General features: G+C 37.5%; 1 protein-coding gene, 1 long non-coding RNA gene and 1 pseudogene across 2 annotated transcripts; 1 reads left to right on the top strand and 2 right to left on the bottom strand.

The window, feature by feature from the left end:
- Positions 1–8,818: 8,818 nt before the first annotated feature.
- On the bottom strand, positions 8,819–11,246 carry LOC149216116 (dynamin-related protein 4C pseudogene; annotated as a pseudogene).
- Positions 11,247–11,398: 152 nt separating this feature from the next.
- LOC149216115 (uncharacterized) lies at positions 11,399–11,922 on the bottom strand. The gene is made up of 2 exons (XR_016250533.1): positions 11,632–11,922; positions 11,399–11,453 (listed from the first exon to the last, which is right to left on the bottom strand). It is a non-coding gene; the product is annotated as an uncharacterized LOC149216115 (long non-coding RNA).
- Positions 11,923–12,335: 413 nt separating this feature from the next.
- On the top strand, positions 12,336–16,956 carry LOC149216114 (disease resistance protein RPP4-like). Its single transcript, XM_089389830.1, has 5 exons — positions 12,336–12,896; positions 13,111–14,185; positions 14,304–14,657; positions 14,746–16,246; positions 16,316–16,956. The coding sequence occupies exons 1-5, from the start codon at positions 12,337–12,339 to the stop codon at positions 16,954–16,956; spliced, it is 4,131 nt and encodes a 1,376-aa protein (XP_089245956.1). The 5' UTR covers position 12,336.
- Positions 16,957–19,713: the final 2,757 nt, after the last annotated feature.

The raw sequence follows: 19,713 nt of genomic DNA, 5'->3' as shown, positions 1-19,713 counted from the left end.
TATGCACACATCTTCCATATATGCCCAGTTTCCGTATATGCGCACATCTTCCGTATATGCGCACATTTTCCGTATATGCGCACATCTTCCGTATATGCCCAGTCTCCGTATATGCGCACATCTTCTGTATATGCCCAGTCTCCGTATATGCGCACATCTTCCGTATATGCGCACATCTTCCGTATACGCCCAGTTTCCGTATATTCCGTATATGCCCAGTTTCCTTATATGCGCACATCTTCCGTATACGCCCAGTTTCCGTATATGCGCACATCTTCCGTATATGCCCACATTTTCCGTATATGCCCAGTTTCCGTATATGCGCACATCTTCCGTATATGCCCAGTTTCCGTATATGCGCACATCTTCCGTATATGCGCACATCTTCCGTATATGCCCAGTTTCCGTATATGGGCACATCTTCCGTATATGCCCAGTTTCCGTATATGCGCACATCTTCCGTATACGCCCAGTTTCCGTATATGCGCACATCTTCCGTATACGCCCAATTTCCGTATATGCGCACATCTTCCGTATACGCCCAGTTTCCGTATATGCGCACATCTTCCGTATACGCCCAGTTTCCGTATATGCGCACATCTTCCGTATATGCACACATCTTTCGTATATGCTCAGTTTCCGTATATGCCCACATTTTCCGTATATGCCTAGTTTCTGTATATGCGCACATCTTCCGTATATGCCCAGTTTCCGTATATGCGCACATCTTCCGTATATGCACACATCTTTCGTATATGCCCAGTTTCCGTATATGCGCACATCTTCCGTATATGCCCAGTTTCCGTATATGCGCACATCTTCCGTATACGCCCAGTTTCCGTATATGCGCACATCTTCCGTATATGCCCAGTTTCCGTATATGCGCACATCTTCCGTATACGCCCAGTTTCCGTATATGCGCACATCTTCCGTATATGCACACATCTTTCATATATGCCCAGTTTCCGTATATGCGCACATCTTCCGTATATGCCCAGTTTCCGTATATGCGCACATCTTCCGTATATGCCCAGTTTCCGTATATGCGCACATCTTCCGTATATGCACACATCTTTCGTATATGCCCAGTTTCCGTATATGCCCACATTTTCCGTATATGCCCAGTTTCCGTATATGCGCACATCTTCCGTATATGCCCAGTTTCCGTATATGCGCACATCTTCCGTATATGCCCAGTTTCTGTATATGCGCACATCTTTCGTATATGCCCAGTTTTCGTATATGCGCACATCTTCCGTATATGCCCAGTTTCCGTATATGCACACATCTTCCGTATATGCCCAGTTTCCGTATATGCGCACATCTTCCGTATATGCCCAGTTTCCGTATATGCGCACATCTTCCGTATATGCCCAGTTTCCGTATATGCCCACATCTTCCGTATATGCCCAGTTTCCGTATATGCGCACATCTTTCGTATACGCTCAGTTTCCGTATATGCGCACATCTTCCGTATATGCACACATCTTTCGTATATGCCCAGTTTCCGTATATGCCCACATTTTCCGTATATGCCCAGTTTCCGTATATGCGCACATCTTCCGTATATACCCACTTTTTCCGTATATGCCCACATTTTCCGTATATGCCCAGTTTCCGTATATGCGCACATCTTCCGTATATGCGCACATCTTCCGTATATGCCCAGTTTCCGTATATGCGCACATCTTCCGTATATGCCCAGTTTTTGTATATGCGCACATCTTCCGTATATGCCCAGTTTCCGTATATGCACACATCTTCCGTATATGCCCAGCTTCCGTATATGCGCACATCTTCCGTATATGCCCAGTTTCCGTATATGCACACATCTTCCGTATATGCCCAGTTTCCGTATATGCGCACATCTTCCATATATGCCCAGTTTCCGTATATGCATACATCTTCCGTATATGCCCAGTTTCCGTATATGCACACATCTTCCGTATATGCCCAGTTTTCGTATATGCGCACATCTTCCGTATATGCACACATCTTCCGTATATGCCCAGTTTCCGTATATGCACACATTTCTACTCAATCTCTGCTCATGTGTTACCAGTGATGCACGTAGTTCATCAACTGAGAAGTTTATGAGATCCTTTGTTTCTTCTATGCTGGTGACAATCACATCGAACCTTGAGGGTAGGATCCTTAACATTTTCTCCAAAATCCTCCTTTCTTCAAGAATCTCTCCATGAGACCTTATCTGTGTGACCAAACCAATCACATGTGTGAAGAATGAGTCAATGTTATCTAACTTCTTCATGCAAAGAGTCTCAAATCATACCAATTGAAATGCTACCAAGCAATTTTGGGAGGTTCTCTTGTTGGATTGCTTTGACAATGTGTCTTGGTTGAATAGGACAACATAAGAAATGTTGCATAAACCTACATAAATTCATAAAATGGATAATTGATCTCTTGGTTAAGGGTGATTTAATGTTAAAGAGGAGTTGTTAACATGTGAATACCCTAATATCATAACTACCTATAAACTAAAAGGGTGTAGAATTGAAAGAAGTAAAACTTTCATTTATAACACATGAAAGGAAATGAGATTATATCTACACTAAATTATCCATGGCCAACAAGATGTTGAGGTATAAAAAGGACAATAGTCAATCATACAACATAAATTGTTAAGTACCGAACAAATTTATTCTTGGTTAAAAACAAGCTAAGAAAATTAAACTTCAAATATTTATGATAGACTAAGTATCATAGTCAATAAGTCTGCTTTATGGTATTGTTGTTAAAACTAGGTGCAAGTGACAAGTTTCATCCCAAAACTAAAATTTATGAGTATGATTGAGTTATATTGTGCATGATGGTTGTTAAAGAAATGGAATAGGTCCATGAAAGTCATTAGTAAGAAACTAAACACAGTTTGTTCTACTTACTAGAAATAAATGAAGGAATGGTTGACATAATGCTAACATGGTTGAAAACATGTGAATAAGTGTATGTCATGCAGGTGATGTTATGGATATATTGTGGTACATATTGTACTATGTACAAGACGTACATGTGGTACCGGTATGGATATATGTATGGCATGTCTAAAACATGATATGTATAGCTATGTGTGTAATACACCTTGTGTGCAAGTATGCATGAAGACACTCAGTGGGTGTCTGGAAGGGAAACCGACCTAAAGGTTGCACAGAAGAAGGAAATTAAGAAGTAACAATCGTTTATTTGTAGTTTCGCATACATATGATTATGATGAGTATATATGGTATTGGTTATGATGGTTATACGTGAGCTAACCTGTTATGATGCATATTGATGTAGCAAATATGCTGGTTGACTTGTTGTATGCAGAGAAACTACAGGAAGCAAGTGTTTGACAAGAACACAAAGGATTGGAAGAATGCAGCAGGAGAACATACATTCTTCAAATAAAATGAATGACGGGCAATATAAGCCATAGCTACTTTAGTAGTATTGTGTATCAAATTATGATATTAATTATGGTAAACACAGTCGAATTTTTGCATCTAAAATTTCTTACAAAATTGTTGAAACCAATGTTACAGGTAGCTATGGAAGGAGATGTGCTGGGAACACTCCTTGTAATCGATATATATCGGAAGATTTTCATCAGATGGAAAGGCCATGAGAGCTATGGCTTCAGAAGCCAACTACCTGTGAATGAGCATGCAGTAATACATCGTGGACAATGTAAAATTTAAGGGGGGGGGGGGGGGTATGTAACACCCCTCCCTTGTGTGTCAGTTGTAACATAAGGTCAGGAAAGCTAGGTTTGATGTGTAAAATGAAAAGAAAATACATTATTAAATAATTAATAAACTGATCACATGGAAAAGCGAGACACCAAGAGATGAGATTATTGTCAAATCCCATTGAGGAATGGGATATGATAAATATTTTATGATAAGCTTCTAAATGTTATTCTAGATAAGCTTGGATGGATTGGAGATAAATATACATCAAGAAAAACATAAAAGCTTTGCGGAAGATAAAGGCAATATTTTATGAGGAAAAGCCTCGGGGGAGATAAAAGCGAGCTTTTCCGAAAAAGACATAGGAAAATGGATAAAAATCCATAAAAGTGGGATGCCACTAATGGAAACTATATCATGAAAGAGGGTATTAAATACCCATTGCATAGATCAATTGGAGGTAGTTGATCCATGGCAAGAACCTTGGCTCGGGTCATATCAGAGGTGATTCATGGTTGGGTGGTGGTGCTCCGCTCTCCAAGTGATGTTTTAGTTGGTTTGATATGTGTGGAATGTACTGCATGTTGTTCCTTACCTTGGATATTACTTCAATTCTTTCAGCATATATGTTTAGCTGTAGGTGCGATCTTCGTATAGGAGAATGATAACTATAAATGATGAATGATTTTCATTCCATTGAGGTGTTCCAGTTCTTTACTCGTATTGCATAAGATATATGTTGATGATGATATCTATGTTCATGTAATTGATTTTACTCTTACGCGTGTGGATGAGTGAAATATCGAGTGAATCTAGCTTGAATATCATCAAAGTTGACGAAGGAACCTAGTATGCCTATAATGATATGATAACTCTAGTGTTGTGTCATAACTCGGTAAATATTGATGTTAGTGAAACAATTGTGGAATAATATTTCTAAGTGTGTGGTCGATGAATCAAGTTATTAGTGCCACACATGTCCTAAGACTTGCATCTACTTAGGCTAACCTAGTTAGTTATGGATGTTGGAAGAAAGACTATAATCATGATGTACGACCATGGTTGCCACAATAGAGTTAATTTAATGTCCATTAATGTTGTTTGGATTAATCAATGAATTATTATGGGTTGCATGCTATGGTTAGTCCTTCCTACAACTAGTAAATTATGCTTAATATTTATCTCACATATAAATCTTATAGATAGACCTAAAAGACCACATCAAGAGTCCACCTCTATAGTCATATTGATAAAGACTATGGATTCTGTTATATAAATAATAATTATGATATATTGACGGACTAAATATACCCTTGGCAAGGGTTGAATCTTAACTATAAACGAAGAAAATTTCACCATATAGGGATCATAGTAGCTAATTTTCAGGGTAGGCTCACGAGGTACGTTACAATATTATGTAACATATTTTGATACATACGATATTGATGTTATGCTTTCAATGGGAGCAATATATGATTCTATGAAGAGGATATGATATTAGGGTGTCTTCAATTAACTCTCAACATAAACAAAATAAGTTACTATAAAAATAATTGAAATTGTTTTAAATTATAACAATAACAAAAAAATAGTATTGTGCCATCTCTTAGAAATAATAATTGTCATAATATGAGAAAATAACTAGATTGTAGGTTAATTGTATCAACTATTGATTATTACTAATGTTATTATATACTTGTGAATGTTTTTTGTGATATCTATTTCTAGTTATGTAATCCTTGATAAACTTAACTTTAAATTAATATAAAACAATAAATAATAAAAATAGACATAAATTAAGTTAAGTTGTTAGAATTTATATTTTATAATTAGGTTTGTTTGTTAAAAGAATAAATTTAAACATAATATGAAGCTTATATAAAATTTTCACTTGTCCATTATAAAATGTTGTCATCCTCTTCATTTAATAAAATATGGTACTCAATGCATACTCATAGTAGTACCTAAAATTAAAATTGTTATGGTAACAATATAATTCTATGATTGATTAAATTTTATGGATATTTAAAGATTGTGTCAACCTTCTACTAGAACAAATATAGTGTAGTGTTTACTATATCAAATTATAATCAAATTGGTTAATAATACCAACATAGAATATTATTGTAATCAAATATATTAATCAAATTTTTAATATGAACCATAAATAATATTAAAAGAAATAATTTGAGTCTATTAAAATTAAGACCACAAAATTTGCTTGTATAAGTTTATATAAATTTGTTTTATATAGTTTATCATGACAATTTTATCACAAAAAATGGTGATATTAAGGATCAAATGATGGATAATAATACTGGATTCCCCAAATAATATTCTCTCTCGCTGGTAGGGATAAGCCTTGCAAAAGGCCATAGGCCTTTGATTGATTATTAGTTGTTTTTCCAAATCCCAAAAAAAAAGGATTTCTAAGTGAAAAATCAATCCCCTTTATTTAATTATTAGATAATTCAATTAAATTAATTAATTAGTTACTTAGCTATTTAATAATGATTTATTGATTTATAATTTACTTTAAACTAATTAGTAAATTATTATTAATAGTAAATTATTATTATTATTATTATTATTATTAATAGTGAGTAAATTACAAATAGTACTAATTAATTGAAAAGAAATAATAATAATTAACAATAACTTGTAATTATTTATTAAGACAAAATATTTTCTTCTACAAGTTTATATCAGCTTGTCTTGCATAGTTTATTATGATAATTTTATCACAAAAATAGTGAATATATCCGTTTAAAATAGAAAAGTAAGAAATTTTCCAAGTCTTTATTTTGAAAAACTCAATTTAGTTAAAGTAAAAAAATTCTAGATCCATTAAATAATTCCATTTTTAATAAAACATGTAGTTAATAATAAAATCAATTCCATTATATCAAATACATTCAATAAATAAACCTTTGTTTTGCATGGTTCCATTTTGATTAAACAACCTTACATGGCCATTAATTTCAACAACTAGCTTTTTTGGTTTATCTACATCAACCACCACAATATCCCTCAATCTAGAGTGGAAGTGTACACTATGCCATAAAGTTGGAGTACACATTTACTAAAATTGAATACTTTATACAATAAATTACCTAATAGGCATGAAACTCTCATATAAGTCTTCATCTCTCCATAACAAACACACTAAATATTAAACCATCTTTGGAGTCACTTGGTTTAGCTATATTTAATTTTATTTGTTTATTTTGTTTTTTAAGCTTTTAGATATAAGTTAGTTTTTTTTTAATCTTTATCGTTTCTTTGATGGTTTTTTTTTTATATTTTTGTTTCCCTCTCTTTTAATATTTTGTTTTCTTTTTTTCTTTATTCTTCCTTCCACCTATCTTTAGTTTTAGGTTTTTCTGTTTTATATATTTCTTAATTTTCTCTCCTTCTCCTTGTTTTCTTGTGCTTACATGCTTTCTTTGAATTAGTTATATCCCTCTCCCCTTCATATCATATATTTATATTTTATCTAATTTTTAAATGATTTATTATGAAAAAAAAAATTATTTATATATATGAATTCTAAACCCTTTTATCTATGAAGATTGATTGTCTTATCTATTCAATCTAGAGATTCAAAACAACCTTTTCTCCTAAAATGAATCATCTCATCAATTCAAAATAATAACTAGTAATATGGGTTATCTTCAAACTCTCTTACAAAAAAAAAACTAAATGATAATAAAAATACTAAATGATAATAATGTTTTGAAACTTAAGACCATTGATAATAAAAATACTAAATGATAATAATGTTTTGAAACTTAAGACCATTATAAATTTTAATAAGTTCAAAAATCTATTTACCTATAAAATTGTTCAAGCGAGAAAGAGATGAAAATGCAAATGCAAATGCGCTAAGTGCCGATGAATGAATGGTAATATTTAACAATTCAGAATACTGAAATATATGTTAAGACTTCAAAGGAAAATGAAGTTTAATACAATCATAATATCAAATGAAAATAAAATTTAATCCAATCATAATAGCATTTGAAAACAAACATCAAAAACTGGTATGTAAAACAATTCACACCTGTGCATTTATAGAGAAACTTGTTCACCTGGCAGAATACTATTAAAAATGTAAATGCACAAAATGCAAACTAGTGAACAGCGGTATTCAACTTAAAGAATGTAATTGCACATAATGCAAATTAATGAACTGTAGCATTCAATTCCAAGAATGTAAATGCACAAAATGCAAGTTAGTGAACAACACATTATTCAACCTTAAAAGTTCAAGATGTGTTAAGACCTAAAACCAAAACAAAGAATAAGGTGTCAAAACATCAAACCAAAAAGTATAAATTAAACAAATGTTTTGAGATGGCTTAAACCTTGATAACTAATATATCAATTAAAAAGAATCTCAAACTTTGATACGTAGGAACTCCATAAATAATTTATGGATCCATCTCCACATGCGTTGCTTAACGTGACAAAGAACTATGAAAATGCAAATGCAGAAAACAAAACACGAAATAATGAGCACCAAGATTTAACCATGAAAAATATTAAATCAAAAGATAGTTAACTTGAACCATAACAATTTCTTGAAACATGAAATAGACTTGAGTAGAGTCCTCATAAACTTCATAAACAACTTCAAAAATCCATCTCCTCCTGATCTGGTCGACGTGACAAAACCTACGAAAATGGAAATGCACCAAATGCAGACTACGGAGCAGCAGTATTTAACCATTGATAATACTTTAAGCATCATTGATACTTAGCTTCTGAGAGCTACCAATGAGTTTATACATAGCATATTTTGACTGCCTCAACTGTTCAACTTTGTTATTGAGATTCTTTCTCTGAGTAGCTATTACTGGAATTTCTTCATGCACCTGCTCCATCATATTTAAACATGGCTTATCCACATGCTTTACAATCTCGGCGACAATGTCGCTTTCAACCAACTTTTGCACCATGAACCGCAGGTGGAGTGGAATCTGGTCAGCCAGCCTCAGCCTTACCACATTCCAATAAGGAATAAGGCTAATCTTGAAGTCGAAGGCCGCCTCGAGGTCGCCACTGCTGATGTTTGACACTTTGTCCAATTTAATTTCTCCAATGCCTTCAATGCAATGCATCCTTCTCTACCTGCGTCTTGGATGTGTGTAATCAATCTTTTGGACAATATCAAGAAGGCACTTACATGTTCCCATTACATATTCCCATTGCTTGAATCTGCATTAATTTTTCTGCCAATATGGGTATTCCAACCATTGATTTATCAATGCTGGAAAGATGAGGATCTGTTCTAAACAGATCACTTTTACTTCGTCTTGCTTCTGCTTTAGATTCAATCCCTACTCTATTCCGCACACAAATATAACCGTGACCAATATTAACAGCGTCCCTTGTCTCTTTCTCCAAAAAACCCTCAGGAGCTCTGTGAACTTTTGTTACAACGGCCAAGGTTCTTTTCATCTTGTGGGTCAACATCCTGAGGCATTTTTATGGACTCACAGGTCGGAAAATCAACAGTCGCGGACAGCCCATTAAGTATGATGCTCTCCTTGGGAGTAATGTATTGTTTGATTATATTTTCTATCTGTTCATAAATATCTCTTGGCCGCCCATGCACAGCAACCCTTGTTATCCCGGATAGATCAACCATGGTCAAATCTGGAGCATTCGTCTTCTTGACATGAAGTGTGACTTGCGTATCACTTATACCCTTGTGGCTTCCTGCAATCTCTTCCGTAACAGTATCCAGCGTTTGTTTAATCTCTGCTTCTAAAATTTTCCTCCTTTTTCTATTGTATTCAGTCACAATCTCACATTCCATCCCTCCTGCTTGCGGCTTTGTAATATCATAATAAGCGGGAGTCTCGTACAAAACCCTTACCCCTTTCGCTCTCTTTGGCATCTCAAACGCTGTGACCCTGATGTTCGCTCTATTTGGCATGACAAACGATGCTGAAGCACCAACTCCAGATTTCATTTCAAAATTTTCGCGCGCACCTCCAGTTTGAAATATTTGGGGCGATATAGAATTTGAAATCCTAACGCATTCAATACGAATGGTGAGGCCTGTCTTGTCCGCCAGTTGGTTTCACATTCGGGAGTCAGAGCCGCAGAACTGCCGGGTTCTGATGGGACGCTGCGGGTGGCTGCGGGCAGCGTCGCCGGGGGTTTCGATCAGGGGTTAAATTTGACGGGTGACCTTACCCGTCAAGGAATTTTTTTATGACGTTTTTATTTTTAAACTGCCCATCATATGACTTTTAAAATTTATTTGTACAAGTTTCATCTAATTTCAAATTGTACTCATAATTGTTCAAATTTTTCATTTTTTGTTGTACAATTCGGCTCAAGTCTCATTGCTACACTTTGTTTTGAGACCTGCTGATCAAATTTTTCTGCAAATTTTCCAGATTGTTCAAATGTTCTGAGTTTTTTTTGTTTAAAATGGAAACACTGATAAAATAGATGGGAAATATATATAGAAACAACAAAAAATAATATTATGAAGTGAAAAAATATATATTCATAATTACTTTCACATGAAAATAATGAATGTTAATATTGTTGCAATAAATTTGACAAAAATAATTCACTCACAGCTATCATGTTTTCCATTTTAGTCACTAACAATTTACAGTGACGGAAATTCATGTGAGCTTCTGGACACACAGAAATCAATAAACCCTGACCACACATGTACATGATACTGATAAATTTGCATGCAAAATAAAAATACTGGTGTGTTTTTTTAATAATGGAAGGAATGAGTGGACATTGAGAAGGCCGACAACACCGAATGTATAGATTGTGGACGGTAAATCCACAATTTCCAGTAGTGGATGTTCAGCGAAATCTCAGAAGCAAACAAATCCATTTATGGATGTTTACAGGCTTATAGGTGAGCAAATCAAACTGCATTGAAACCATTTTTATCTTATATACAGATTCGGCTCTATAAGGACAGTTTGGCTGAGTAACATGAAAACACTGTTAAAAACTTAAATATGTATTTTAACTTTTGCAAATTCTCCAAATGCTTCATCGTTGAATTTTGAAGAATTTTTTTCATTACTTGATCAATAATTTGTCCAAAATTTTAAAATTGCACCTGTAATTCCTTCAATTTTTTGCTATTTCCGTAATGATTGCACTCTAAAAGATACAATGCATAAAGTAAATCAAAGATACAATGCATGAAGTAAATCAACATCTGACCCTAGCGGAGAAGAATTTACAGGAGTCCTCAAAGCAGCCTCTGATAGGTTGAAAGAGTAGCCTGACTGTTTAGCATGTGCAGCAGACAAGATGGGAGGACATTACAAAGTAAATATGGGCTATAAATCAGAATATTTGCCATTCTCATGATGTTGGAAGTGAAACTTTAGGCTCCTCCCAACTACAGAATTTTCCTCTGGTTGATCCTAAAATTATCTGGGATTACCTACAAAAGGGGTCTTGGCAAGGACCTGGTATTTACTGTTTATATTAACAGTAAAAGCAAACACCTAGGGTTTTAATACAGTCACAAAACTCGGAAAAAGCTCTTACCTTCATTTCTGAGTCAAATTTCTCAAAACCCTGGTCTCCATGGCCATTTATCTTCCTCAAGAACATAACAGAGACCAGAAAAGCCTCAGCCGCCTTCTGCACGGAAGCTTCTAGAAGCAAACCCCAAGTCCTATGGCAAAGATAAATTCGCTGGGCCGTAAGCCCCGCGGCGAGTTTCGAACCCATTACCTCCATAGAAAAAGCTTCAAAAACCTTCAAAAGATCCCAAAGACAACAAAACAGCAATTTTCAATTCATGAAAACCTCTAAAAACCAAACCCTCACAAAAGCTAAAATTTTCAGATACGGCTATCCAAAGCAACTAAAAAACCTATTATGAAGAGCCGAAATAGACTAATATAAAAGCCAAAATAGTAAAGAAAACATTGACCTGGTCGAACTCAGGCTTATTCTGTAGACAATTCAACGGCTGTGTCCGGTTCCATTCAGAAGACAGCACCGAGCTTCAGAGAACCACGGAAACACCCGTTACGTTCTTCGCCATGGCTGAAACTCGAACTTCAACGCTGGAAGGCCAAAAAGGACTCAAAAGTTATCAAATTTTATGGGGATTCGAGCTAGAAAACTCCTGCAACGTACCAAATCTACCAAACACAACCAATCCGAACGCAAAGAGAGCCAGAAACCGGCCAGGATGGATTCTTCGTCGTGGGTCGAGCTCGATCTTGTAGCCGTGGCGCCAACTTACAGCCTACAGCCAACTTGCAATGTTAAATATATATATATCAAACAATTATTAAAAAAAACTTAAAACTTTTCATTTTCAAACATGCCCGTCATATTGACGTTATTAAAAATTAATAGCAAGTTACCCCTGACGCGGATATTTGAAATTAGAACGTGTGAAAAACCTAAAAGCGGACATACGGGCATCAAATTTAACCCCTGGTTTCGATGGACAGCCGGAGATGGTGGTCGCCGTGCTCTGTGAGGCTGTCAGAGAGGTACCTCCATAGCATTAACTTTGCTATGGAAGTGGAAATAGAAATTGCCAAACTTGGATCGCCTTTGTTCCATCCTCTTATTATTATTACTTCTGTGTACCAGGCCGTATTATTTCCATATCCCAATAGCAATGGCAAATCTAAGTACCATCCTCAGTCTCGGTAATAACGCTTTCTCCACAGCCTCCTCTTCTGCCTCGACTTCTTTGTCCTGTTACCAAGTGTTCATAAACCATCGGGGGCCTGACGTAAAAAACACCTTCGCCAGCCATCTCTATAGACGCCTTCTTGATCGTGGATTGAGTGTCTTTTTGGACAGGGAGGAATTGGAGGAGGGTCACAATATTTCTTCCCAAATAGAACAAGCTATCCGCACTGCCTCTGTCCACATTGCCATTTTCTCTCCAACTTACGCGGAGTCTAGTTGGTGCCTGAATGAGCTCGTTCTCATGAAAAACTCGCGGGCTACCATTCTTCCCATTTTCTTCAACGTGGATCCCTCTGTAGTCCGCCATACAGTGAAAGATGGAGAGTACGCAGAAGCCCTGCGGAATCTTCAGAAGAAGAGAACATTCGACCCTCTAACTGGTAAAGATGAGCCACGCTACGGCTTAGATACCATTCAGAGTTGGAGAACAGCACTTTCATATGTTGCAGATCTGAGCGGTTTCGAGCTCAAATCTTTTAATGGGTGAGGATTTTCCACTGTCTCTCCCATTCTGTTATAGTATTAAATTTGTTGGAATTATATAAGGTGCGTGAGCTGAAATCTTTTAATGGTGAGGATTTTCCATTGTCTCTATCATTCTGTGTTAGTATTAAATTTGTTGGAATTATATAAGGTGCTTGATGTTTACAAGGCGTTTTTGACTGCTTATTTTACTTTATCAATGGATATTATTCAGGGACGAGGGCGAGCTCTTGGATAAGGTCCTGCAGAGAGTTTTGAATATCTTTTCAAAACGACCGTTGTTGTCCGTGGCCAAATACCCAACTGGGTTGGAACTAAAATTAGAAGAATTTGAAAAGATCGTGTTGCAGGAGCAGGAGGAGCAGGTGAAACCCAAAGTTGTGGGGATTGTGGGTGTTGGTGGGGTAGGAAAAACGACACTGGCGAAAGAATTCTTCAATCTTAAGAGGTCGAATTACAACGAATCCTCCTTTTTATTTGAGGTTAGAGAAAAGTCTCTAAATTATTTGCAAAGCAAGCTCATTAAGGACTTGAAACTTCTAAATATTGAAACGGAGTGCTCAGAGGAAGCTATAGGGATACTTGAACATAATCCCTTATCTTGTCACGCACTGATAATTTTAGACGATGTAAGTGATGCTGATCAACTGGATCTGCTTTTGCCAATCAAAAATAGCCTTAGCCGTGAAAGCTTGATTTTGGTTACCTCGCGTGATAAGCACGTCCTCAAAAGCGCAGGAGTGCTAGAGTCATCGGTTTATAATCTAACTGGACTGAATATCTCGCAATCCAAACAACTTTTCTGTTCCTATGCCTTTCATCAGCCATTTCCACTACCTGAATTTGCAGATCTAGTAAATCAGTTTGCTAGAGCGTGTGACGGGTTGCCATTATCATTGAAGGTAGTTGGGGCACTCGTTTGTGGCCATGACAAATCCTATTGGACAGAGCAACTGGATCGACTTCAACACAGACTACCTATGAAGATAGAGGAACGTCTTAGAATCAGTTATGACTCACTTATTAAAGAGGATCAGTCAATTTTTTTAGATATTGCTTGTTTCTTCATTAGAGAAGACAGAGATAAGGCAATCAGAATATGGGGTAATTCGGGATTACAAAATTTGCAAGACAAGTGTTTGTTAGATGTGGACAATGAAAATAAAATAAATATGCATCATCACATCAAAGAGCTGGGAAGAAAAATTGCTAAACAAGTGTCCATGCCCCATCGTATTTGGGATTTGACGACCAACAACACTGACGATTTGTTGCAGCAATCGTCACCTGTAAGTATTTCGTATTCCAAACCTTCCTCTTCTGTTTAATTAATTTTTAATCTCTAAAATTCCTTAATTTAAGAGAAAAGATAGATAGTTTTACTGTAGACTTTTCATCAATGAACAGGGAAGAACCGAATTTCACGGAATTAGCACAGTGTGTTCCTCCATTGATTTCTTCAGGGATGAACATCCCCTTTCAAATACCACGAGCTCACGAAGATCGCGGATCAAAAATTCAAAAATTAGGCATCTATTCTATAATTTCCAATCTCCTGGTATGAGGAAGTTGCAACTTGTTGCAACTGAAGAAGATCATTTAGACGACATATTGAGCAGAGTGCAGCCACCACATCTCCTATGGCTCCGCTGGTATAGATGTTCCCACTTTGCTCTGCCGGAATGGATGCCGTTGAAGAATTTAAGAGTTCTAGAAATGGAGGGAAGCAGTTTGAACACACTGTGGCCACATGAATCTCAGGTAGGAAAACATGTGTGCCTTTTGTGCTTTCCTCATTTAATTTCTCATTTGTAGAATACAATCTTATGTTGAAACATCAACTTTGCAGGCGTTGCCCCTCGAACTGCGAGAGTTAAATATCTGGGCTCCCCTTTTAGAGATTCCAAGGTCTATAGGACAGCTGAACTACCTCGAAAGAATTGCCATACAGAATCACTCCAAAGCAATCACGGTCAGAACGCTGCCCGACGAATTTTGTCTTCTGCGCTCTTTGAAATACTTAGTTTTCAAAGGGTTTTCAAGCCTGGTGTCGCTGCCTGTTGCATTCGGAGAGCTAACAAACCTCCAGCTCATCGATTTGGAAGGTGCTTCCTCTTTGCAGATGCTTCCCAATTCATTTGAAAAGTTAACTCAACTGAAACATCTATCATTGAGAGGTTGCTTGAGTTTGACCATTTCCAAGGGAACTCTAGGAGATATTACAACGCTGGAATACTTGGATCTTTCATCCTGTAGGAAGGTGCTCAATTTGCTTCCCCAAATCCCATATCAACGGTCCTTGCAAACCTTATATTTGCAGGGAACGAAATTAAAAGAATTTCCAAGCGTTATTAGAGACCTCTCCAATTTAGAAGTTCTGAAATTAAGTAGCGATTTGTTGGAAGTGTTGCCACCTTGGATCGGTGACCTCAAGAGCTTGAAGATCTTATCACTCTCTGCTTCTCCGCAATTGAAATCCTTGCCAGATTCCATTGGTCTGTTGACTCAGTTGACACATTTGAAAATAAAGGATGGTGGGATAGAATACTTACCACAGAGTCTTCTCAATATGAACAATCTAGAATCTTTAGTAGTATCAGGTTGTCCATTGCGCGAATTTCCATCTAAAAGGTTTGAAGCTGGAGAAATAGAAACACTCCTATCATCAGAAGGGGAAAGAGCGTTGAATAAATTGAACTCCTCTAATGACAGATGCATGTTTCGGCTCCAGAGGTTATGCATGTTTCGGCTCAAGAGGTTAGAGCTGTCAGGCACAGAAATAAGGGAGGTATTTTTTGAAGAGGGTGCTTGCCCCAACCTTCAACGACTCTCCTTGAGTGGGTGTGCTGAATTGAGGCAACTAGAATGGCTTTTTGGTCTGCCGAAACCTCCAGATTTCGACATCAGCAGCCGTGTAAATGTCGAGGAGCTTCCTAATCTTGAGACATTAGTATCTTTGAAGTGGTTGAATGTTCAGGATTGTGCTAAGCTCGAGAGATTACAAGGATTGGGGCAACTCACAAGCCTTACAGTACTAAATGTTAAGCAATGCCGTGAGATACAAGAGCTTCCAGGCGTGGAATATTTGACTTCTTTGGAGAGGTTTAGTGTTAGTGGATGTGAGAAACTCAAGGGTATACCAGTGTTGAGGCATCTGACAAAGCTTATACATCTAAATGTTCGTGGATGCCGTGAGATAGAAGAGCTGCCAGGTGTAGAAAACTTGACTTCTTTGAAGCAGTTGATAGTTGGTGGATGTGAGAAGCTCAAGAGCATACCTCTGTTGGTACAATTGACAGAACTTACACATCTAAATGTTAGTGGATGCCGTCAGATAGAGGAGCTGCCAGGTGTGGAATATTTGACTTCTTTGGAGCTGTTGATTGTCAGTGGCTGTTAGAAGATCAAATGCATACCAGGGCTGGGGCAGTTCACAAAGCTTAGAACATTGGATGTTGGGGAATGCCGTGACATACGAGACCTTTCAGGTGTGGAATGCTTGATTTCTTTGGAATGGTTGAATGTTAGAGGATGTGAGAAACTCGAGAGCATACCAGATTTGGGGCAGCTGACTCAGCTTAGAGAACTGGATGTTAGCGGATGTAGAAAACTCAAGAGCATATCGGGGTTGGGGCAGCTCACAGCGCTGAGAGAGTTATACCTCACTGATTGCTATGAGATAAGAAAGCTGCCAGGTGTGGAGCATTTGATATCATTAAGGATTCTTGACGTTCTTAGGTGTCCCAAACTGCGATGGGGTTCGGGAGTACTTCAGCAGCTGCAGCTACAATTGCTGGCGGGCCTCAAATATGAAAAACTAAGCAAAAATAGCGTGCCGTTTCTATTATGGTTGTTATGGGGGCCAATAACTATTACCTGGGTGGTCATAGTCTTGCTGGTTGGTGATTTGTTGTTAGGGTTTATATTTAAGGGTATGGTTACTACATTTTTGCCTACATTTATACTTTGTACCTATCTCCTTATACGGCGTAGGTTAAAGGGCCAACGATCTGACCTTCCATCGAGCACGGCGATTCCTATTTCCGCCACAATTCTTTAATTAATGCCCCCTGACATGCAGGGCATTAGGGAAATATAACGCGCGCTGAAAAAACTGGAGGTGAAAAAAAACAGCTCACGTATATTTCCTTAATGCCCCCGCATGTCAGGGGGCATTAATTAAAGAATTGTGGCGGAAATAGGAATCGCCCACCAAGCACTGCTCGGTGTTCGATTCCGAGAAATTCTGGTCATGCACCTTCCGATGTCATCATCTTCGTTGAGCTATCAGATTGACATGGACGTTGGTATATCCAACCCTTTAATGCTACAGGTGCTCGTGCAGGTACTTCAACCCTTCTGCACCCATTTTAAAATTTTCTGCTGTCACACCTATTTCCACATATACATAAAAAAAAATTTGGTATATGTCTAACCTATTAAATTAACGCTCACTATATGATACCCTGGTCTTACGTGTGCACATTACATTTAACAATCATAACTCATACATTATACAATATATATATATATCATCGGCAATTGTTATTTCTGTTGATCTTTGGTTCCCATATTCCACGCGGCATTAAATGTATTAGCAACTATGTATTGGGTATAAGCCCTACCCATATGACAGAACCTAACTATAGGTATTACCAACGGTGATGTGTTAATGGGGCGTGGGCTTTGATGGTCCTGCCGCAGTATTTACAGGTGCAAAGTCATCCTTGCTTTTAAGATAGCCGTCCTTACCGGGGCAGGTGGCATGGCCTGGCTTCCCCGGCCATGTGACACCTTGGAAACGCAGATTTTGGTTTTATCGCCTTTGGTTCCCGCCTTACTTCGACGGCTCGGATCTCATCCAGAGATCGGATGGTTGAAAATCAAGCAAGGGTTCTATGCGATACTTAAGCGTCTCCACACAGTCTTAGAGATTATTTGTGTCTGCGGTCTTTCCGGACCCGGTTCAATGCTCCGTCTCTAGCTCGACTCCAACAACATTATCCCTTCGTTCTGCAATGCTCCAGAGACTACAATCCGTCCATTTTCGAACTCTCACAGGTAATAACTATTATTTATCAGTCTTACCATATGATTTAACTGTTTTGATTTCCATGGAGGATTTCTTACGGACTTTTACATTTCCTTGCCGAGCTGTGCAGCTGGAAATTCCTACTCTTCGGACGAAATCATGGTGGCTCCACACTGCGATGCAACCCTCCGGTGAACACAGGTATGTCCTCGGCATTTGAAGCCCTGTCTGCATAGTAGAGTTAATGGTTTACGGTCATAAACTACCATTGTTGTGGTTTGGTGCAGACCACTGCCCCCTACACAGGTTTCTCGCTTCAGTTGCTGGGTATTCTCTGTAGAGAACCCTTACGGTTGCCTTCGCTGGGTAGACTGGTCATGACAGTGATTTCACTGATTAGTGTTATTGTTCACAGAGAAAGTTCTGGATTCTTTTATACATGATACATTTTTCCCATTTGATTTACGATACTACCTTGCGGCAAGCTTGATACATTTGTTGGGGTTTATATGGGTTTTGGATCTGGTCTTCACGCACAGATCTGGTCATGAGCAAATTGGGGTTTGTTCCCTTAATCAAAATGTACTGTTAATTTATGTTTATTACTTCACCGTTCGGTGCTATTTGTATTTGTAACAGGGTATAAACTCGTCTAACCCTCAGGCATTTCCGCCTGCATATTGAATGTTTCTGATTCGTTTTCCTGATATTCAAGAGACCGAGCATGGGGTTTATATTTGCTACTGGTTTTACTTATTCTCATACGGCATTCGCCTATATGTTATCAAGTTATGAAGATAATCTTGTTTACGTGCTCTGTATTTTCTAAACGCTCTTTATATTGCTAATCTGTACAATATGACCTCGGCGGTTGTAAAGCGTTGCTAGTTGACTCTTCTCTCTGTGGAAAAGATTGCACTTCATGCATGCTTACTGTCTCTCCTTACTATTATCGCACAGGTTCTCTGGTTTAATATGAATATCTTTTCATTACAGTTGCATGCACAAGTGTCTTATTTATGTATACTCACTGTTATCATTTATCGCTATAAATGCACAGAGTTTTTGGTTTATACATATCCTTTCTGTACTCCGTTATAGCTCTACAAACACAGGGTTTTGTTTTATATTCGTACCGGCGAGTACTGAGACTAGGTAGCATATGTTAATGAAATGCATTACGATTTCCATTCTCTATTTTTACAGTTCACCAACAATCTCTGTATATAGTAGTTTATCGGTTATGCACAGGTTATTAATCATTCATGCTAACCACTGTCTCACTGTTCCTCCGTCGAGGGGGGGGCTGCACCCGACTACAGTCGGTGCTCCTCTTTTCAAATTCGGAGGTTTAAACCCTCGTTCCAATGCCATTTCACAGCATTCGTTTCGGTTCACTGTCATAGGGTTCACTATTGTTTGGTTTCACATGTAACTATTCGTTACCTCGCTAATAAGGTTGGGTCGAGACTGTTACACAGTAACCAGTCCTCGGTTAATGCTTCCTTATACCCGTATTCAATCTTGTTTAATATTTTCTGTATAACTTTCTTTACCGGGGTACTAACCCAGACCCTGTCCATTATATGACAGTCTGTCCTTAATTTAAAGTTTACACTTGTACATTATGCTAATCATTGTGACAGTATCTAGGAAAAATAAACAGACTTTTTCCTATTCAACTACTGTAACTTCAATGCACATTTATTTTCAATCAGGGACTTCACAGTTTGGAACCGTACCTGATTACCAGTGTCAGGAATGGTTTTTCAAACAAAACAAGTC

Source organism: Pinus tabuliformis, chromosome 1_1, assembly GCF_031772625.1.
Source record: "Pinus tabuliformis cultivar Carrire ecotype Pingquan chromosome 1_1, CPIR1, whole genome shotgun sequence".
NCBI classification, from domain to species: domain Eukaryota; kingdom Viridiplantae; phylum Streptophyta; class Pinopsida; order Pinales; family Pinaceae; genus Pinus; species Pinus tabuliformis.
This window is presented reverse-complemented; position numbering and strand designations above follow the sequence as displayed.